The sequence below is a fragment of the Aulonocara sp. 'chitande type north' Nkhata Bay genome, linkage group LG16, assembly GCF_057382095.1.
Source record: "Aulonocara sp. 'chitande type north' Nkhata Bay isolate Kocher_YH1m ecotype deep benthic linkage group LG16, A_spYH_male_GT1.1, whole genome shotgun sequence".
Classification (NCBI taxonomy): domain Eukaryota; kingdom Metazoa; phylum Chordata; class Actinopteri; order Cichliformes; family Cichlidae; genus Aulonocara; species Aulonocara sp. 'chitande type north' Nkhata Bay.
In genome coordinates this window covers 27,391,275-27,414,911 of record NC_141359.1, presented here as the reverse complement: position 1 = coordinate 27,414,911, position 23,637 = coordinate 27,391,275, and the positions used below count along the sequence as shown (strand labels likewise).

The window sequence follows — 23,637 nt, the reverse complement described above, 5'->3', positions numbered from 1 at the left end:
GTGTTTATTTGTTTCGCTTGTACATAGTTGACACTACAGGTCCACAGCTAGTGTTCTTACGGCACACATTGTCGAGAACACATATCTACATATATAGATGTAGATGTTAAATTAAGAAGTCTAAAAAAAACCAAATGGTCTCCAAAGTTACTGTAGTTATTAGTTATACTGTTATTTATTTTGCAAATAAACTCTTTCGTGATAGCAACGCCAAGGTGCATTATTGATGGGGGGGGGCACACATTTTGGCAGCCGATGCCACACAGCCTGATAAAATCTGTATCCCTCCATAACTTTTGCTGTGAATAAGACATCTTCTCTAAAGTTACTGTACTTATTGGTTATACTGTGACTTATTTGGCAAATATACCCTTTGTAGTAACAAAGCCAATATGGATTACAAATGGGGGGGGGCACACATTTTGGCAGCCGATGCCACACAGCCTGATAAAATCTGTATCCCTCCATAACTTTTGCTGTGAATAAGAAATCTTCTCCAAAGTTACTGTACTTATTGGTTATACTGTGACTTATTTGGCAAATATACCCTTTGTAGTAACAAAGCCAATATGGATTACAAATGGGGGGGGCACACATTTTGGCAGCCGATGCCACACAGCCTGATAAAATCTGTATCCCTCCATAACTTTTGCTGTGAATAAGACATCTTCTCCAAAGTTACTGTACTTATTGGTTAGATTGACATTGATTTTGCAAATGAACTCATTCGTGATAGCGTCGCTACAAAGTGTAAACCGAGTGTAAATTCACTGGAGAGCGACATGTTTCCATGATCGCATCTGGTTTTACAGTATTATAGTATCAAAGTCTTTTTCTAGACAAAGTATTCCCAGCAGGTTATTTAAGTGTACAGTATAAGGTAAACTGTCTTCCACACGGCACATTACAATGTCACGAAACTAATATTAAATTCATCGAGTCTGCTGTTTTCCAGCTTTTACTTTATCTGCAGATCAGTGACAAGTAGCGTACAGAACGGAGCTGGGCAAGTGGCTCCTCCTACTTTGCGCGCTCCCGTGAATGGGGAAACAATTTTTGATGGGAGTAACTACTTTGGCATAACACCAGGAAGCACTGAATGAGTTTCACGAATGCTCTGAAAGTTTCGTTTCACTCAGAACATTTGAAGAATGTGGCTGTTCTTGTTTATTTTGGTTTCGTTTCTAACAGAATAAGGGCGAAAATGAGCCAAAACCTGAGCAGTCCACGTCCCACGCTGTGATTGGCCATCAGCAGCCTTTATATAAATCAGACTGATGTAGGATCATTACTTTAACTGGACCAGATGGGACCACTCACTTTCATAAGCGAGGTACTATGATTTTAATCTTTTTAATATCATTGGTATTGCAGTTACCTACTTAGTATAATGTACTCCTTAAAGGATGTACAAATATGTACAAAGTGTGGCTCTTTAATAGTTTAATTATTTATATAGCACATTTAATTACAACAGAAGCGTCAAAGTGCTGTACAAGAATGCAACATACATAATAAAACAACTTCGAGTATTCATAGTTTAATTTGCATAGTATTGCATTGTAACTAAAAACAGTGCAGCGTGTAGGCAGCTGATATTTAATTTTTTAAATTCAAGCTGATTAACAGGAAGTTGGTATGGGGCGCCGTTTGTAAAGTGAAACATGCTGAAAGGCAACATTTTTCCACATTTAGCTCAAAACCTTACAAAAACATATTTTTTCGAGTAATTTTTTACAACATTTAGTAAAATATTTGTAACTTTTCATCAAATGTTAAATATTAAATCTAAATGTTAAATCTAAATGTTAAATCTAAATCTAAATGCTAAATGTTAAATGTTAAACCTAAATGTTTAGGCTAATATGCAAATTTATTGTATGGATCAACGGAAATACCAAAATAAAAGCTTCCCGAAAATCTCCGGTGCAAAATTGTGTCTGTTCTCCTCCTCACTTCTCCCTGCCATGTGCTGCTTCACTTCTTGCCTACGAGCATTTGGTGGACATGCGCTGCAGCGATTGTGAAGTGGAGACTGCAGCTGCTAAGAGTGCACTACTGCTGAACCTTTGGATGGCCGACAAAACGGATCTTCCAATGTTTTCAGCTAAATCGCCGGACGTGCTTTCTCATGGTCGGGTTATGGCTGAATTCCAGTGGAATGACGGTCCCGCCATAATAGACGTTCCAGCCATGTGTTCCAGCCCAAAACCTAACCGTATCCCTAACTATAACCAGCAGTTAAATGACGTAAAATAGTGTTTTCCAAAGCGATTTTTAGAAAATGAACGAACATGTGTAGATTGAGTCCAAACGATTCTCATGATACCGTAATTTAGGAACGTGTTGGGTACCCGAAAGCATAAAATGTTGACAATTTGTCACCTAGCGAAAATTATTACGCTTTGGGAGTGAGAACGTGTCTGACCACTACCGGCACACTTTTGCACCGGAGGTTTTCGGAAAGCTTTTATTTTGGTATTTCCGCTGATCCGTGCAATAAATTTGCATGTTAGCCTAAACATTTAGATTTAACATTTAGATTTAGATTTAAATATAATATTTAGATTTTACATTTAACATTTAGATTTAAATATAATATTTACATTTAACATTTAGATTTAAATATAATATTTACATTTAACATTTAGATTGAATATTTAACATTTAAAATTCTGTTTTAAATATGAAAAGTTACTAATATTTTACTAAATATTGTAAAAAAAATGACTTGTTTTGAGCTAAATGTGGAAAAATGTTGCCGTTAATTTCAGCATGTTTCACTTTACAAATGGCGCCCCATAAGTTGGCTGCTATTCAGCGATCGTGTATATTTCCTTCCTCTTAGAGGCCACCCAAACACATGAGATATCAATAGAAAGCCCAGAATGTCCTCTATTTAGTACATCAGGACTTAGTGGGATATCTCAAATAAGTCAAAAGATATAGACCAAAAAACAAATGTCTATTACAGAGGACATAAACGAATAGGCTGGTTCTCAAGAGGATATGTTATATAACTTTGTTCTGCTCACAATACCCCGAATTTCTTACAGGAACCAACCCTGGAACAATGAGTCTGAAAGCAAAAAAGAAAGCTCGGTGAGTTACTTTGATTTTACTTTAATGTTATGTATACAGTTCTTCCTACTGTATATAAAACAATAGGAAATACTGTTATGCACTTCCTACTGTTGTAATCTCCCAATTCTTTGAATCTTTGGGCTGAAGGAAGGACAGTACTCGGTGTATAAATGCTCAATCAACAATCATTTATTTCCATACAATTCAACACTTATGAGCATTACAGCCATCATGATGGGGAGAGATGCCTGCAGAGGGTCAGCAGCATGTCTCAAAATGGTGACGGGTTGTTATCTGATTGAAAGTTGAGAACTTTATGGCTAAGAATACAAGTAAAATACACAAGCTTGTTTAATATTAGCTCTTTCCTATAATCAGTGTATCAGGAGGACTCACTTTGTTTTAAATTAAATTCAAACTCGGTGCTTTTTAATTTCTCTGCTGATACTGTTGCTTTTTTATAGGACTTCTTTCGGGGCCACAGCACCACCCTTCATTGACTACTTGAAAGATATTCTACGTCGATATCCAGATGGCGGACAAATTTTGAAGGTTTGTGTAATGTTTTGCCAAAAGCCCATTTCATCAGTTACTTCTTAAAGTACTTCATGGGGTTGCAAAAGGATTTTCAGTCCTTTAGAAATCCGGTTTCAAAACTGTCCCTTGGCTCTGATCAGTAAATGCTTTCCTAATAATTGAATTGTCTCAGTTACTCATTTTGACATTTTGTACCTTGCTGATAAAAAAACATTACCGTAATTGTCGGGCTATAAGCCGCTACTTTTTGCACAAGCTTTGAACCCTGCGGCTTTTAGTCAGGTGCGGCTTTTCTATGGATTGTCCATGATTTTTGTGATATCGTAAGACGATTTGTTTTGTTTGTTCCGCTGTTGTACGGCACTACGTTGCCTGGCGGAAGGATCGGGGTTCAAGAGTGGTATGTTAGTCACATGTCCGTCCGCCAGGCAACGTAGTGCCGTACGAAGTAGCGCGAAAAACAAACTTCAAAGTAGCGCTACGCATTCAGCGGGAGGCGTGGATGATGAGCGGAGATAAACTTGCGAAAAGCAAGTTATGCCCAACTCCACCGGTGGATTCTGACAGCGTGGAAAAGTGCGAAAACATCCACGATCACCAACGGATTTTGAAGGGCTGGACTGCTGCATGATGGAGAGGAGGACACCGCCACGGCCCTTCTGAGGGTGTTCGACTCTGACACTGACAACGAGGATTTCTTTGGTTTTGAAAGTGACAACGAAGGAGAGAAGCGGAGAGTGGATGACGAAGCCATCCTGAGCCTGTTCGTTTCCGACATTGGAGAAGAGGACTTTGGTGGTTTTAGTGCGCAGGAAGAAGAGAAAGATGGTGAATGACTGACTTTTCTTCTTGTTAAAGCCGTGTCACTGCACCTGAGCCTAAAAGGTAGTCCGAATCTATTTTTCTGGTGTGCTGTAGGTTACTGTTATGTACTACATGTGCAAATATGTACCCATAACTTGTTTTTCAAAATATTAATAAAAGGGGTGTGTCTCCAAACAGCCATCTCTTTCCTGACAATTCCCTTTGTGCATATTCTCTTACATATGATAAGTCAACATTGAAACACCTGCGGCTTTTAGTCAGGTGCGGCTAATGTATGTACAAAACAGGATTTTCCCCTGATTTTAGCTTGTGCGGCTAATATTCAGGTGCGCTTTGTAGTCCGGGAAATACGGTAAGTCCATTTTGTAAATAACTTTTAAATAAATCATTATGTGATCATTTAAACTGTCACAAAGGAGGGTTATCTAGTCTGTGCTAACGGGCTAACTCCTTGTTATTAAAAAATGCTATTTTCACAATAAGATACACCATTGTGCACCCAGTTTCCAAAAAATAACAAGATAATGACAGAAAACACTAAGATTGTGGCCTCATAACAGACGTCAATGACTAATGTCACTGTGGTTCTGTCCAACCTTCATAGTGTGAAGAACTCCTAAACTAATTTTGACCAAATTTCACACAAATGGATAAGTTTTAGGAAATGATGATATTTTATATCCAAAGGGTCAAATTTCTGGTTTACAGTAACATAATATTTAAAAAAAAACAAACACTTTTCTGGCTATTGTTCAATACTGCAACACTAATCCTGGATGTGTACCTTGTGAGTATTGTCTGACTATTTGATCTTTTTTGCTGCTTGGATACAGTTTCTTTGTAGTAACAGATATATTTAAAACTCTTTTGGCTATCATAGCTATAAACTTGTGTGTGGAATCAGCTTTACAGGTCAAACGTGAGCACATGTAACATGTTTTTTGAGCTTCAAGATCTGTACCGCAAACAACATTCTCTATCCTAGATGCTTGACTTGGATAGGGATCAAATTAGTGGATTATTGGAATCATGGATGTAAACTGCAAACTGACTGCAAGCATTACTATAATTCTGTTTTTTCTGAGGTTTTGCACCACTTGCACCACATAAGCACCATGTACATTAGGGTTCTTCTGCATACTGAGTTGCCTTTTTTGTGTGCTTTAATGTTGGAAGAAAATGTGAAAATATAATACAGTACAATTCAACACTAGGGAACACAGTTGTGTTCAGAAGTTTACATACACAGGGGCATGAATGTCAGGATAAATTTTTCTTTGAAAACTAAGAATTGTATGCCCAAGTTTGGATTTATTTTGGATTTCCCCTAATCCACCAAGGGTCAAAGATATATATTAAGTTAGCCTTCTTTATCCATCTCAAAACCGGTTTTGATGTGCGTTTAGGATCATTGTCATGTTAGAACACTCAATGGTGTTCAAATTTTAACTGTCTGACTGTTGATTGGATGTAAAGTTGAAGAAGTATATTTTCAATATTCCATCCCCTTCGTGTAATGTACCAGTACCACAGCAAAACAGCCCCAAAGCATGATGCTATTGACATCATGCTTGACAAACTGGCACACTGTTCTTAGGTTTGAAAGACTCAGCTTCACTGCTTTTCATTGTGGCCAAATTTAGTATTTATTTATTTATTTAGGACAGTGCATGTTAATGAACATAAATGTAAAGAAAAAATTACATGAATGTAAACATACCAGATTATAGCCAAGGGCTAATTTCCATCTGTTGTCCTTAAGCATAAAAATAGACATAACAATTCAGAAAAATTCATCATTCATTCATAATAAAAACTCCATCACCAAACTTACACACACCATTCTGTTTCCAAATAAAACATTAAAACTATACAACTCATACATGATCACACACTTGATTTGTCCATAACCAGGTTTTAACCTTTGCCTTAAACAAGTTGAATGTCGAGCATTCTCTAATGGGTTGAGGAAGACTGTTCCACAGATGGCCTCCCTTGACAGAGAGGACGTTCTGCCCAAATGCTGTCCGTCTGTGGGGTATAAACAAGTGGGGTACAAACAAACAAATACCAGAATCTTTGTTTTCGTCTGACTATAAAACTTTTCTCCTGAATTTATTTGGCTTGTCCTTGTGGGAAGCTGCAAATTTTAGTTGCACAGAAGGTGCCAATTTTGGAGCAGGTGCTTTTTTCTTTGTTAGCACCGTCTAAGTCCAGGGCGAGGCAAAAATGGGTCTTTGGGTCTTCTCACAGACCAAGGTCTGTAAGAAATAAATGTAAATCCTGTAAACTTTCAGTTGTAGCCAGTCATGATTTAATAATGATGATAAGAATTTAATAGGCCTTGGCATTGTAAAAGACACTGTAGAACCTTCAGTAGCACTTAAAAGATTTAATTTACTGTATGTATATAATATATATATTATATGTTATATTTTGGCCTTCTGTGGATTAGAGAAAATCTAAAATAAATTCAACCTTGTGCATCCAATTCTTGTTTTATAAATAATTCAAAATATATGCTGTACAATCATTCCACCGAGGAAAAAGAACAGTTCAAAGAAATCAGGAAAGTCCCAAATTACCATGGCATTCACGACCGTGTAAACTTTCAACCACAACTGTTTAGTTTTCAGTATTTCCGCCGAGTTAAACTGACACAAATACTAATTATGTCATAAAGCTTAAAAGATTTTTGTTTTTCATTGTATGTTGGCGAGCAAAGAATTATAATTAAAAAGTTGATTAACATTGAATCACTTGCAGCGCAAATTATGTGACAAACTATTGCTGGTAGCTAGGAAATGTATTCTCATTAATTGGGTTAAGGATAAACCTCCCTCTGTGACGTTGTGGTACAGAAAATTATTTAAAGTTATTCCTCACGAAAGAACTGCTGCTATTTTAGGAGGAAATGAGGGTCTCTTTCTCAATGTTTGGTCCCCTTTGCTTTCTTATTTGCCAAATGATTTGTCCCAACTGTTGAGGGGGGGTGGTTGTGATTAAGATGTTCTCAGTTAAATAGGAAGTAAGTGTAAAGGACAACTCATTCTTGGAGTTTATCTTTTTCTCTTTCTATATCTGTGGGTAATTGAGTGAAAATATGTTTTGTGTGTGTGTGTGTGTGTGTGTGTGTGTGTGTGTGTGTGTGTGTGTGTGTGTGTGTAAATTTTTTTCTCTTTCTTTTCTTTCTTTTCTTTTCTGTTTGGTTGTTATGTTTTATGCTACTCTTGATAATGAATAAAAATTGTATATCTAAAAAAAAAAAAGTTGATTAACAATGTGCAAATGGATGAAGCAAATAAATGTTAACAGTAGAAACTGAGACGGATCTTTTTATTGTACACATTTTGATGTTACAGTAGGAAACCTAAATGGCTAATTAAAGCAGGGCTAGATCCCATTTAAACGAGTCACTTTCAGGGTTTAGTATGCTGGTTCACAGGAGAGATGGGACACTTCTTGGAACAAAACCATTGTTCACATCACCTCTCCTGCTAAAGTAAAGAAAAATTGCTTGTAGGGGTGCGGCTATCAATTATTTTAGGGATCAAGTAATCTATCGATTATTCAATTGATTATTTGAGTAATTGATAAGAAATACTTTTGTCTTATTAATGAGCAATAATAAATAATCAAAAAAAAAGAACCAGCATTGCATTGGTTTCAATTTTACATACTGCGATGTTTTAAAGTTTAACTGCATACAAGATCCGTAAAAAATAAATAAAAAAAATAAAATCTATATTGAAATTTTAGCTTTTAAAGAGAACAGTTTCTTAAATGCAAAAGATATATTAAAAATCTCAATCACAAAGTAAACTAAGGAATAAAAATGTACCTTTTCTCTGTCTTGTTGGAAGATTTTCTGACATTATTAAAAGGTAAGTTTAAAAACCCTCAGGTCAGGTACACCCCATCTCCCCCTTTAGCCTCACCCCTGTTTGCTGAAGGTATTGCTTTTATGAAATTAAATGATGATTTTACCAGTCTGGTGTCAGACTAAACTCCCAGGAGCTTTTTTCCAGTAAAGGTTTTAATGGTAATTACATGAACAGCCCTGCTGTTTTGGACGCTCATCCTGACCTCACCGTTCTTGGTAATGGCTCTGACTCTTTGCTCTGTGTAAACAGACTCTGGCTCCACATTAAACTGTGCCAACATCAACATCACTGCTGCTATTGTGTTATCAGTGTTTTTGAAAAGCTAGCATTTACGTTGTTTTGGAAAATGAGCGCGCTACAGAGCCGTGCGTTAAACACAGCATAGAAGAATTTGTGTCGAATGTTTTTTAGAATTAAATTACTTGATGAATTTTTGCAGCCCTACTAGCTTCCATTGGCTGTCTTCTGTTAATGGTTGGTTTTGTTGGTCAATCAGGAACTGATTCAAAATGCAGATGATGCTCAAGCCACAAAAGTGGTTTTCATCCATGATGAGCGAAGCTATGGGACTGAAAGCCTTTGGACTGAAGAACTGGGAAAATTTCAAGGTATTTATTGATTAACAATAAATAAAAAACCTTTTCTCTAAAACATATGTTTCTAATGTTTCTTTTACTTTTACATGAAAAAATGTTAAAAAGAACAAAGATAGACAATAAGGAAAATAGATTGTTGGGGGGGGGGGGTAACTCTTTTTTTCAGTCTTTCTTTTTCTTTTTTATGTATTATTACCAATCCATGAGAATGTTTTATTTTTACGAAGGTCCTGCTCTCTATGCCTACAACAATGCCGCATTCACTGAGGACGACTGGGGAGGAATTCAGATGGCTGGAAGGAGTGTCAAGCGTGACGACCCGAACAAAGTCGGGAGGTTTGGAATCGGCTTCAACTCCGTTTACCACATAACAGGTGAAACTATGTATAGTTATCACACTTGATAAGAGTAATGTTTTTTTAAATAAACAATTGACAGTAGCATATCTTTAATTTGTTCATAGATGTTCCAAGTATATTCAGTTCAGGCCACCTTGGCATGATGGATCCCCAAGAAAAAATATTTGGAGAGAGAAATGGAGGGTTTTGGTGGTCTTTGGATGATGCTGAAGACCAAGAAGTTCTGCTGAATATGCATGATCAGTTTCAACCATTTAGAGATATAGTCTCACATGTGTGTGACCATGGATGGTCAAAAGTTGTCATGGAGGATCAGCACTTCAATGGGACAATTTTTAGATTTCCTTTACGTAATGAAGCATCAGAGATTTCTGATAATCTGTATGACTCAGATAAAGTGGTTGAGCTTTTTGATAGCTTCATTGCAGATGCAGATTTGAGCCTCCTCTTCTTGAAGAATGTCACCTCTGTGTCCTTGTTACATATTAGTGAAGATGGAGCTGTTAACACCAGACTTGAAGTGAAATCTTCAGTCCCCACAGATGGTGTTTTGGAGCCAGAAGAGGAGTCAGTCATTGAGGGTCTAACAAGGTTCAAAGTTATAACTGTGAGTTCAAAAGACCAAAAAGAGACAAAGTGGCTTCTGACAACATGTACCATGAAAGAGGGCGTTGCAGAAGATCTTGATTTGCTTACAAAGAAGTTGAGCTTTTTACCTCAAGTTGACCTGGCATTCCCCTGTGGTGAGAAGAGAGACTGTAGCCAGAGCAGACTGAGCTGCTTTCTCCCCCTTCCAAACAATGAATCCAATAAGACAGGACTCCCAGTTTATGTCAATGCATGCTTTGGCCTCACAGACAATAGAAGACACATCAAATGGCAAGAGGAAGACCAGAGACATGATGAACATGCTTTGTGGAATGAAATGCTGATGAAGAAGGTGTTTCCACAAGCATACATCAAGATCATTCAAGATGCCATTAAACTTGCCCAAAAATCTATCCTCCCTGTTTCCTCTGTGTACAATCTGTGGCCAGATCTCACTCAGATACAACACAAAGAAAAATGGCATGCTCTCACTCTGGATGTTTTTCATCACTTATTCAGACAGAACGTGGCCATCCTCTCTCTTGCTAAAGATGAAAGACAGTTTATCTCTCCATCAGAAGCTGTTTTCCCCTGCAATGGCCCAACAAGCACCAACATATTGTCTGCCATTAAAAGGGCTTTAGTGTCATGTGGAGAGAATCTTGTCACTTTATCAGCTAGTGTTGCAAAGGCTATAAATGAGGCCTACCCAAACCCTACTACCCTAAAACATGTGACTCCAGCATTCCTCAGGGCCATTCTCCACAGGACCGGTGTGGATAACATCACTAAAGATGACAAACTCAGTCTTTTGGAGTACATTTTAGGTGATGAACAATACAAAGAACTTGAGGGTCTTCACCTCCTTCCACTCAGTGATGGCTCTTTCAGATATTTCACATACGAAGAGGAAGACACTGCTTTGATTGACAGCCATGAATGTCCAAGGTAGGGTTTCCATACATCTATCAATATTTAAAATAAATGTTACATAGATTATGACTAAAGTTGCCATTTTTATGTGTTATTCACATATTGATTGTAACTGAATATTTGGAAGGTTCAGGAATGTTTCTATACTGAATGAACTCCTAACAGTTTGATTGACAGAATCCATTGCACTTTTTTATAGAGTGTTGCTGCCATTCTGTAAACCCTTCTTCATCCCACATGATCTGACTCCAGCCTGCAGTGCCCATCTGAAAGAACTGGCCAGAAGAAGTAAGTGAAAGTAATTTTAAACAATGCAGAGTCATTTGTACACAGCTAAACATTTTAGCACACACATTTATTCTTAACTTTAAAAAAAAATCTTTTTAATCTGCTCTTCAGATTTCTTCAAGGTCACCAACATTGATGCATCCCATTTGGCTGAATATGCAAGACGATATTTGCCACCAGACTGGAAGCAGACAGGGAAAAAACTTGTTACATGGGACAACAACAACAGTCAGCATCCACCTTCAGACTGGTTTCAAGAATTCTGGAGCTTTCTCAACAGTCATTTTAATGAGTTAAGTCCTTTCACTGACATACCTCTAATACCAGTTAGTCCTCTGTCTGGCAGTCAGACTGTATCAGTAGCAAAACTACAGCAGAACACAACTCTGATCTTTCAGAAAAGTAAACAGCTGAATTTGCCAGACCGAATAGCTCAGCTGGTGAACAAAGTTGGTGGCACAGTGGTGAGAGGAAATGAGTGGCTCAAGCATGTAGACCTTGACTCATATGTGCTGTGCCCATCTCCAAGGAGTGTTTTGAAGGTCCTGATGAATTTAGATTTCCAGCATCTTGTCACAGAACTCAAATCCGCCTCTCACACAGCACGAGAAGAACTGAAAGATTATCTCTCTTATCTGGATTCTCTCTCAAAAGCAGAGAAAGATTTTCTCTTGAAGTTGCCTTTGTTTCAAACCATGGAAGGATTCAGTGTTGCAGCTCAATCAAAACAAGCTGTGCTTCTGATCTCAGGCCTAACAGTACCAACAGAGCTCCCTATGCCTGATTCCATAATCCAGTGTTCTACTGAGACTGACCGCAGACTGTTACAGCTGCTCAAAGTTCATCTCTTGGACACCGCCGAAGCAGCCAGTGTTCTTGTTGACAGCATAAGCAAAGGCGCTTGCAGCAGTGACAACACTAACAAAACAATGACTTGGATTTTACAGCATGGTAAGGTGCTTTTCTCACAAAACGAATCCCTGAAATGTAGCTGTAAGGACTTGAGCTTCATTGAGGTGAATGGACAGCTGAAAAAGGCATCTGACTTTTTTGATCCAAGAATTCAGACTTTTAAAGTCATCTTTGAGTCAGACTTCTTTCCACCGCCTTCATACACTCATTCACTGCAGATGCTGGAAAGCTTAACAGAAATCGGATTACTGAATAAAGAGATGGATGTCTCACCTGAACATTTGGTACATGCTGCCACGCTGACTGACAAACTATGCATGAACTCACAAATCGAGGCTCTGAGAAGAGGTCAGGTTCTGTTGGAAATGGTGGAAAGTAATGATCTACTGACAAAGTTTTCTCACAAACAACTTCATTGCCTCAAAATGTTAAAATGGATCCCATGTGAACAACCTGGAAGTAAGAAACAATTCAGTGATAAATCTCAGAAGTATTGTTTGTTTTGCCCAAATGAAATAAGACATTCTGTGTATAAGGACATTGTTGGACATGTAATGCCACTAACAGGGAAGCTCAGTGACAGAGTTAGCAACAGACTTGGTCTCAAAGACCTACCACCACCTGAAAAAGTGACTGAGAATCTGTCAGTCTTGAAATCAAAAGCACTGGAAATGGTTAATCCTGACACAGATGTAGACTTCAAAAGACAGCTGCACAGCATTTACAAACACATGCAAGACAACCTCTTTGTATTTGTTACAATGATGGGCAATGAGACATGCTGGCTATGGGCCCAGAACGAGTTTGTTGCACCCCAGGATCTGGTTCTTGAATACCCAAATAATCTAGATCTGAGTTCTTACATTGGGAAGGTGCCAAGTGAATTTTTGCCATACAGAACATTGTTCCAGAGGTTTGGCTTGAGAAAAGTACTTTCCAATGAAGACATTTTGGGCATTCTGTACTCCATCCAGCAAACAATTGAAGCAAGACAACCGCCATTTGCAAGTTCCTCAGAGGTCAAAGTGTCAATAGAAATTCTCAACTGGCTCTGGAAAGAGAAGAAAACAGTTCAGGATGACATCCCAGTGCCAGTCATTGCTGAGGGAGGAAAATTTACCCTTAAACCACGATCAACAGCTCTTTTCTGTGATGTAAGCAAAAATGGACTGAAAGAACTAAACTGCAGAGAAGAGGAAATTTATGTCATACATGAGGAAATCCCAAAAGCAGCGGCTGAATGGCTGGAAATTCGTTTTCTCAGTACCCACATTCTTGATCCAGAGGAGATAGGAATAGAGCAGTGTGGACAATCTGAACCAATAACAATGAGAATAAAAAACATTCTTAAAGAGTACGATGAAGACAGTGACATCTTCAAAGAGCTCATCCAGAATGCAGAGGATGCTGGGGCAGATGTTTGCAAGTTCTTGGTGGATTTCAGAGTACACAGAGATGCACCTGAAAGCTTGATTGACCCTGACATGGCTCTTTGTCAGGGACCTTGTCTTTGGGCTTTTAATAATGAGCAGTTCACAGCAGAGGATTGGAAAAATATTGTCAGAGTTGGCTCAGCCTCAAAGGAAAACAAGGTGGAAAAAATTGGAAAGTTTGGACTTGGATTCAACACTGTGTATCATGTGACAGATGTCCCCTCCATCCTTAGTGGCAACACTCTTCTCATACTTGATCCAAATGTTACTCATCTCACAAAGCATATCAAACATAAATCAAATCCTGGAATCAAGCTGGATCTCTCTCAACAGCAACTCTTTCATTGTTTTCCTGGTCAGTTTGGATCATATGAAAACATTTTTGACTGTAATTTCACCAGAAAAAGTCCTCCTGAACCCTATCCAGGCACTCTGATCAAACTACCTTTCCGAAGTGAAGAAGAAGCTGTCAAATCAGAAATAAGCACAAATGTGTATCAAAAACCAAATATCCTTGATTTTCAACATCTCTTTTCTAAGAATTCACAAACCCATCTTCTTTTTTTAAAGAACATCATTACATTATCCCTCCAAAATATCCCACACAATGGATCAACTCCACCAAGAGAAAATGAAATAGAGACCATCTTCTCTGTGTCCAAAACCACTGTGAGTGCAATGGAGATTCCTGATGACAACAGTGTGTCCAAGCAACGTCATGCTGAGAAATCACTGATGAAACTTGATGGTAAATGCAAAGGACTAATTGAATCTTGCACAGTCAGAATTATCCAAATATCCAGTCAGCAGTCTAATGAAAATGAAGTTCAGCTCTGGCTCCTGTACAACTGCTTTGGGACAGATGAGTCCTTTAAAATGGCCATTCACAAAAACAAGCAGGCCAGTTTCTCTTTGCCCATTGGAGGGATTGCTGTGCCCTTGCAAAATGATCCAGAAACTGGAAAATTCAGCACATTACAAACAGATCTTGTTGGACAGGCCTTTTGCTTCCTTCCTCTTCCCATTCACACGGGTCTTCCTGTCAATGTAAATGGCACATTTGCTGTGACAAGCAACCGAAAAGGTCTGTGGGAAACTGGAGTGAAAAATGACTGGAACAAAGCTCTCCTTCAGGATCCAGTAGTGACAGCATATGTTACTGTACTCAAGGCACTAAAGAAAATGTCAGAAAATAAACAGCTGGTGAGTTACTGTTATCACACCTTTTGGCCTGATAGAGAGAAAGTGAGTGAAACTTTCAAACCTTTAGTGGATGCACTTTACTCAACCATTGTTGATGACTCTGTTGGTCCAGAGCTCTTTAGTGATGGAGAACAATGGTTCTCAATGAACAATGTTATATTTCTTCATGAGAGCATTGAAAATGATGAAAAGATTGGTGACCTTGCAGTGCAAGTTTGCAAGAAATATGCAAAAGGACCCAATCATGTTGTTCCTCTTCCACTGTGGCTGAGAAATACTTTTAAACAGGCTGGCCTAGAAAAGGTTTTACAAAACAGGACATGGAACTGGGAGAAGTTCTACAGAGAAGCAGTGTTCAGTAACCTAACTACAATGGACTCGAAGAGTAGAGATACCCTTGTGCTGCATGCTATTGACCTTCATATCAAAGAAATTGACAATCTGCTGCTCTGCTATCCATGCATACCCACAAAGGGTGGACAGCTCCAACATGTCAGGAAACTTGTGAATCCTACAGGGAAAGTGGCCTGTCTTTTTGAACCAAAAGAGGGACGCTTGCTTGATGGATCCGAAAATGACTTCAGATCTCCAAAAAGGATTCAGCGTTTGTTGGAACTCGGTATGGCAAATGACCATCTCCCATTGGAAGACATCACAGAGAAAGCAGGCACAATTAATAAAACCTGGAGCATTGACAAAAAGAAAGCAATTGTCCACTTGAAGTGCCTATTTGAACTGATGAAAAATCACATTTATGATGAAGACTCTCACCACTGGAAAACACTCAGGACAACTGCATTTCTTCCAGCATATTCACCTGGTGATGCAAAAATGGAAGGAAATGTAACACTTAAAAGGCCCACTGATGTTTTTAGTGACAAATGCTCCCTTCTCGTTAACATGACACAACCAGTGCTGGATAATAGTAATTTGAAAATACACCACAGTGATCCAGTCCTAAAGATCTTGGGCGTGAATAGCACTCCGAAGCCAGAGGTGGTGCTCCAGCAGCTGCATGAAGGAAGCAAACAAGCACACTCCATTGACAGATCCATGCTTTACAAAATAGCATTTGAGTGCTATAAGTGTCTGGATCAGTGGATCTGTGACTCTGGAAATGCCACTTACATTTCACAACAAGCGAGTTCATTTCCATTCATCCTCATTGGCGATACATTTGTGAATGTTGACCGTGTAGCTGAGAACGGGCAATTTGAAGCAAAGCCCTATCTCCACGTACTTCCAGCTGCCTTCACAAGCTTCAGGAACCTCTGGACATGTATAGGTGTTGAAAAACAATTCAGGATCACTCAGTTTCTAACTGTGTTGCAAGAATTACAAGCTCAACATGGAAACCAGCCCCTACCAGAGAGTGATCTCTTAGTTTGCCTCACAATTTTAAACAAAGGGATATTTGAGGCCAAAGTCAAAATCACAGATGACTGTTTGATACCCAATGAGCATGGAGTTTTGCAGTTTGCTAGTGTGCTATTTTACAATGACAGCCCATGGATGCCACTCACTTCAGGTGTCACATTATGTCACGAGAATATCCCACGAGCTATGGCTCGCCACCTTGGAATCAAAACAACAAGGCATCATTCTCTGGAAACCCACATAGTTGATGACATGTCACCATTTGCTTTTGACTTTGAACAGCAGGAACAGCTGACTGTTCGTATTAAAAACATAATTTCAGCCTATCCATCAAAGAAGGATATCCTTAAAGAGCTCATTCAAAATGCTGATGATGCAGAAGCAACAGAAATTCACTTCATCTGGGACAAAAGACAACATGGAAAAGAAAAAACATTTGGGAAGAAATGGAACAATCTCCAGGGTCCAGCACTTTGTGTATTCAACAACAAAGTATTTTCTGATGCTGACATTAAGGGAATTCAACAGCTGGGAGAGGGAGGAAAGCACAGCACCCCAGGGAAGATAGGGAAGTACGGAGTTGGATTCAACTCTGTTTACCATCTGACTGACTGCCCTTCGATCCTTACAGGAGATGAAGTACTCTGCATTTCTGACCCCAATCAAAAATACATTGAAAATCATTCAAATAACCAGCGATATGGCATTGGCTATAAACTAGCTGACACTTTCAAAGAAATGTACGTAGATGTCTACAAATCATTTCTTCCAGACAAATTTTCTCTTAAAGACGGCACCATGTTCAGATTACCTCTGAGAATGGGTACAAATGCAAATACCTCCAAAATATCACAGCAAGGAGTCACTGACCGCGACATGAAAAAACTGTGCTCTGCCCTGTCTGAAGATCCTGTAGGACTAATTCTCTTTCTGAAAAACATCTGCAAAATCAAAGTCCATGAAATCAGTGAAGATTCACAAGAACTTAAAACCATCTTTGAGGTTGAAAAACATCTGCCACAGAAAAGTCGGGACGAGAAAGATACTTTTGTAAAACATCTACAAAATGCACTGCAATCAGACAAAACAGCAACACAAAACACTTTCTATGAAACCACAATTTCCACCTCAGATAAAAGACAAAGTAAGTGGATTGTTGCAGAACAATTTGGCTCCTTCAAAGACAGCTTTGAATTAAAACTATCAGACAAAATTCCCCAAGCATCATTAGCTGCACTTGTGAACACAAAAGGATACCCCATCATGGATTTTAAAGGAGAAGCCTTTTGTTCACTTCCTTTGCCAGGGAAAACTGGACTGCCAGTACATGTCAATGGAAACTTTGAGGTTGATTCTGCCAGGAGAAGCCTTTGGAAAGAAGATGGGGAGAGTAAGAAATCAAACTGGAATGAGATTTTAAAACAGAACATCATTGCTCCGCTTTATGCAGATCTCCTGCATTACATCAGGTGCAGCATTGCAGCTAAGAAAGTCTCCGTTGCATTTGTTGACTCATGTTTCAGTACAGAATACTTGTGTTTTTGGCCAACTGTGTCCAAAGATGTTTGTCCAGATTGGCATGAAATGATACATGGAGTATACAGATCACTGAAAGAAAAAGGCCTTGATGTAATCCCTGTGATGAAGAGGTCAACACGGAAAATTGCAGATAAAGAAATTAAAGAATACTCATTTGACTGGTGTAATGTCAGCGAAACAGACTCTACTAAGTCACTTTATCTGACAACCTCAGGAAATTTCAAGCTGAACAACATTTTGGAAGATCTTGGAATGAAGCTGGTTCCTTATTCCACAAACATGGAGAAGATTTGGAAAAGTTTCACAGATGCTGGGGTTGAAGTGAAAGCGGTCAGTCCCTCCACTGTGCAGACCTTTCTACGAGCAAAACCTCTCAATGATCCAACCCAAACAGATGAGGATTTACCTTTACCCATAAGTGCAACTTTGATCAAAGATGAGAAAAGATGTTCCGAGCTCTTGAGTTTTTGTTTAAAAAATTTCTCCTCAGAAAAGGTCACCCAGGACAATGCCAGTTTGCTCGAACGGCTTCCGCTTCTTCTCACAAAAGATAAAGTATTGACAGTTTTCAACTCCCAGTCACTCAAGTGGATATCAGTATATGAAGATCTCTTCTTTCACTACGAGAACAAATTTGCAGACTATCAGACAAACAAAGACCACATTAAACTTCTTCAAAGTTTAAAACTCATCCAAAAAATGACATTACCCTGCTCGGAAAAATATCTGAAACCATTAATTCAGCATCTTCTTAAGAACTGTGAAGTTGATCCACACAGTGGTCTTCATGTCCCAAATGAGAAGATGTTAAAGTGGCTGAAATCACTTTGGATGTTCATAACAAGTGAAATTAAACTACCAACATCTAGAGATGACAAGTCAAGTCTGACACTAAGTGATGTGATGAAATTCTTCAGCGACTGCTACATTTTACCTGTTGTGTGTCCAAGGTTGAACAACAAGCACTTGCTGCAAACAATGAAACACATGTCAAGTGTTGTGTTTGCCTCACAGAAACACAAAGACATATCAGGCATCCTCTTCAAACTTGGTTTTATGAGTTTTGATCATGTTTTCTTCTCTAAAATGGACCGAGAGGTACGTTCATGTCTACAGCATGAGCTTCTCGATGTAGATGATCAAAGCTCAGTGTTGGATCAAGTGTACAACATTAATCACCCAGAGTTTTCCCACCTTTCAAATAATGATATGAAGGAGTTTCAGATGTTCCTGCAATCGGGATTATCCAAGTCCAAAGACAATCAAGAGTATGTGAGGAAACTCAAATCCTTACCAATATTTGAAACAACACATGGTGAACGAGTGAGGATTGATGGAACTAAACAGGTTTATGTTCTCAACAGCTTTTATTCAGTGAAATTTCCAGATTTGTTCAACCTGCCCAACACCGGCAGCATTTTTCTCAAGTTCAACTCTGAGAACCACACACTGTCAGAAACAGTCAACATTCAGGTCCTGAATGATTTGGAGTATTTCATGAAGTTCATTCTACCTGTTGTGCACCAACTCACAGAGTCACAGATTCTTCACAGCCTCAAGCTGTTGCTGTCACTACGTTACTCTTTGAAGGAAAGGGAAACTATCATCTCCTCACTGAAGACAGTAAAACTGATTCGCAGTTCTCAAGGTAGACTGGAGCCTGCATCATACTACTTTGATGAGAGAGTGGAGCTGTACAAACGAATGTTGCCCCACGAGAAATTTGTTCCTGAGAGATTTTGGACTGAGCTGTGTGAAGGAAATGATAACGCAGAAAAGGCAAACCAGCTTGTCAGAGAACTTGGAATGAAGCATGTTGTGTCAAACGATGAGATAATAAATTTCGCGTACCAGCTGGAATCAGAAGCAAAAGGAAAAGGAAAAATTGAAGACCTGAAACTGAAATCATCATTACTTTTCAGGGAAGCTTTGAATAAAGCATGTGATCCCAAAGACAACAACAAAAGGTTGCTGGAAAGCATTGCTGACATCAAATTCATTTTTCCAGTTAATATTCGAAAAGAACTGTCCAACTACCACCAACCATTTGCTCCTGAAGGAACTACTGTTAAAATTAGAGGCTCGTTGATTGAAAAAAATCCAGAACATCAGGATTTGATTTGGACCTCAATACCAATTATTCACTTACCAGTTTATACAGCACAGAAACTTGTGAAGATGATGAAAAATGCAGGAGCTCATGAAGAACCACCTCCAAACTGTGTAACCAGTAACATAAGAAACATCTGTCAGTCACCATGTGAAACTGACCAGCTGATCAAAACACGAGCTAAAGTGTTCAGAAGTTCGTACGCTTACCTGCAAGCAAAAAGATTTGAAGGAAACCAGCTGGCTGGTCTTCCTGTTGTGTTGGTTGAAAAAGACACAAAACTTATGAGGCCTGATGACGTGTGTCTGTCGCTCTCCTATGATCTGGACTTCAGACCATATCTGTACAAGATTACTCAAGAAGATGCAGTGTATGCACCGTTCTTTCAGAAAATTGGTGTGAAGAACGAAGCTACTGCAGAGCAATATTGTAATGTTTTGGCAGCAGTTTACGCTGATTCCTGTGATAAACAAAAACTACATTCAAACCAGCTGAGAACTGTGAAACGAGCTGTTGAGCAGTTGTTTAAGTTAATCAGTGCTCAGGGAAACCAGACGCTTCTTGAAAATGTTGAGACTCTGTATCTTCCTGCAGTAGATGGTAAATTATACCCATCATCCACACTCTGCTACAACGACACAGTGTTTGAGACCAAAAGGTTGGAAGAAGCGCTGGAGAACAAGTTCCTGCTGCTTGAGAAACTCAGTAAATGTCATTTGGGCAACGACAAATACATGCATCATCAGGTGTTGCAACTGCTGCCTCAGAAGTTTCAGCCAAAGATGCTGTCTGAGTTCACAGAGGAAAGAGTTGTGGAATCAAAGATGCAGTGTTGTGAACTTGGGACTGGCTGTGAATTTAGTGGATGGTTTGATAAACATCTCTCCTCGGGAACCTTTAAATATGGATTAATTTGTCTTATTAGAGATAATTCTCAAGGCAAAATAATACAAGAAGATGCCACTAAAATGTGTGAGAAGACTTTTGGCAGTATACAGATTATCTGCTGCAAAACTTTGGAAACAACACTCTGGCTCGATAAACAGCCCCTTCCCAAAACTGATGAAGAAACAGATGTATCTGTGGAACGAGGGCAACAAGGGTGTACCTTTTACTTAAAGCACAATGATGACATGGCTCCCAAGGTAATAAATGAAGTCATCATGACACTGACAAAGGAGATTAATGCTCTTTTAGGAAACAGAATTGCATTGGTTCACCTTCCAGTGCTGGGACAACTCCTCATGTGTGATGATCTGCAAGATGTTCGGAAAACTCTGGCTAAACATCAGATCCGTGACAGTGCTGAAACTGAAAGTTCCTCTTTTGGTCCAGCAGCCCCTGGGACAGAGGTTCCAGAAGAATGGCATGATTGTTTGGACATGAATGTCCTCAACAACTTTGAAGAGGGGGAATATGTTGGCTACAGCATTGATGACAAGTACATTTATGCAGTTATTGTTGAAGAACTGCCTGGTCACAATGGACGATATTCATGGAGATACAAAATAGATATTGGAGAAGATGAGCCCATTGAAGTCAGCTGTGTTGATCTGTTTCAGTTTAAACGAGAAAAGAAGGTAAAAACAGAAAGGAGGAAATGCATGGAGCCAGGACCACAGAAGAAGACGCTAAAACCAGAAGAAAACACTTGCATGGAGCTGGAACCACTGACAGGAGCTGTGCCACATTCTTCTGAATCGTCAACAAATTCTTTACCAGCCTCTGTTGAGGAAGCTAAAAGGGAAATTGATAAATGTTTGGCAGAGATCTGGAGGCTTCCTGAGGAGGAGAGGCACAAAGCCATCAAGAGACTGTACCTCAGGTGGCACCCTGACAAAAATCCGGATTGCCAGTCTCTCGCCAATGAGGCATTCAAATATTTACAGAATCAAATTGATGAGCTTAGCAAACCCAAAGCTGCAGGCTCGACCTTTTCAAGCAGAAATACAAATTTCAGAGGCTTCTATGAAGAGTGGAATCAGGAGGCCAGGTATCACAGAAATAGTCGAGAGAGGTTCTCTAGAGGCTATAGAGGTTTCCATTCCTACAACTTCTGGACCCACAATGAAAATGTCCCAAGGCCAGACAGAGAAGAGGCCAGGCGCTGGTGTAGACAGGCTCGCTGCGATCTCAATGCAGCTCACAAAGACACTGGTGGAGGGAGCACAGAGTGGTGTCTGTTTAAGGTCCATCAAGCAGTGGAAAAGTCTCTTATAGCAGCATGCTATAAAAGAAATGGACAACGCCCCAACAGCAGCTCAATTTCAGCCACTGCTGCACAAGTTTCCTGCTACAGCCTCCAACTGAGAGATCTGCCTGAGATTGTGAAAAACCTGCAGACACTCGGAGTGGATCCCAAAAAGACTCAATATCCCAACTGCCATCCATATCCCCACATACCGAACGGACAATTCAGATCAGAGAATGAAATGCTGGCACTGAACAAGGCATCTGAGCTCCTTAATAAAATAGAAGCATATGTGAATTAAGGATTTAAAACAAGGTATTGGTCAGTGTAACGGTTTTTCTACATTTTAAAAGGATTATATCCACAGTGCAAACTGAAATATTATTTAGCATCACAACCAAAAGGAATTTAAGTTGTATTTTTTTTTTTTTTTTTTTTTTTTTTTTTTGAGTAATGATCACTGAATGATGTTAGTATGAAGTATAAACAACAAAGGTTTTTGTGCACTTTCATGAATATTCACTTGGGAAACATGTAATCACTGTATGCCTTTGTTTTGCTTTACTTTCATTTTGAAGCTGCTCATTTGTGATATTGCTATATTATGTGTTTTGTTTTGTTTTGAAAATGCATATATCAAGTATTTTTTGTAAGCAACTTAGTTGGGATTTTTGACTACTCTTGGGGGGAGGTCATTGGACCGCTTCATTGTTGTTTGGTAAATACCTGCTGGGAAGCAATATACTTACTGTAATATAACATTTATGAAAAGGCAAATGTGAAGACTACTTACTGAGTGAAGCTGCAATTACTGTAGAAGTTCTGTCTAATGTATTTAGAGATATTCTTACTTATTTTTCTTACATTTTAAACACTTATTACTATTGACATCCATAACTTTTGGTGACAGAAGACACTCAGCATGTAATTTTGTTATGTTAAGTGCAAATGCAAAAGAAATTGGCAGAAATCTGTTGCAACCTATTATTATCATTTAATAAAAGTTTTCTTATGAAAGAAAAGAAATGGCAATTCCTGTCATATTTCTAAATACGGGTCAAGGGTTAGCTAATTTTACTATAATTAAGTATAAGTATGTAATAAGTTTAAGATTATTACTTCATTTCCTTCCTTGTTCATTTACTGTATATTCAGGAGTTCGTAAAGGAATAAAGATTACCTACTTTACACTAACTGTGTCTGTTTAATGTGATTTCACTTTTTCACTGTGTAGCAGCCCTTGGCATCAAGAACGACAGAAGAGTCTCTAACGGGTGCAGCCATTTATTTCCTCACCACACACGGCTCCTTCTCTGGACGTTGAGCACCGTGAAAACTATAAAATAAGAAAAAATTGATACCCGTACAGTACCTTTTAAACTATAACAATGAGCAATAACAACAATGAGCTTAAGTTAACTCAGGCAAGTTCAAACAAGTAATTCTGAGATATACAGTCACAGATTAAATAAAGCAAAAGGGGTTACTTCAAACAGCATCAAGGGGGTTACACAGTTCAGTTAAATAAAATATAACAACAGATCACCTCTCATCACATACCTCAGTCCGCTTGCCAAGGGTGCAAAAACTCCGGTAAACACTTAAACACTTCGGCCCGTTTCTCATGGGGTGCTGCTAGCTTGCATGACACACATGTCTAGCTAAAAAATAGCACATGGATGTAAGTAACGTAAATACAGAATGAAAAGGTTTTCAGATAGCTCACAATACAAACACAGCAACATACCTTACATTAGAAACACACTTATCACTTATCA

The 23,637-nt window shown here is 38.8% G+C and overlaps 1 protein-coding gene across 1 annotated transcript; it reads left to right on the top strand.

Moving 5' to 3' along the window:
- The first annotated feature begins 1,233 nt into the window (after positions 1-1,233).
- On the top strand, positions 1,234-22,995 carry LOC147311731 (sacsin-like). The gene is made up of 8 exons (XM_086266926.1): positions 1,234-1,333; positions 3,057-3,102; positions 3,549-3,636; positions 8,827-8,938; positions 9,154-9,300; positions 9,390-10,821; positions 11,006-11,094; positions 11,206-22,995. Exons 2-8 carry the CDS (start codon positions 3,074-3,076, stop codon positions 22,158-22,160), a joined length of 12,852 nt encoding a protein of 4,283 aa, XP_086123052.1. The 5' UTR covers positions 1,234-1,333; positions 3,057-3,073; the 3' UTR covers positions 22,161-22,995.
- The last annotated feature ends 642 nt before the right edge of the window (positions 22,996-23,637 follow it).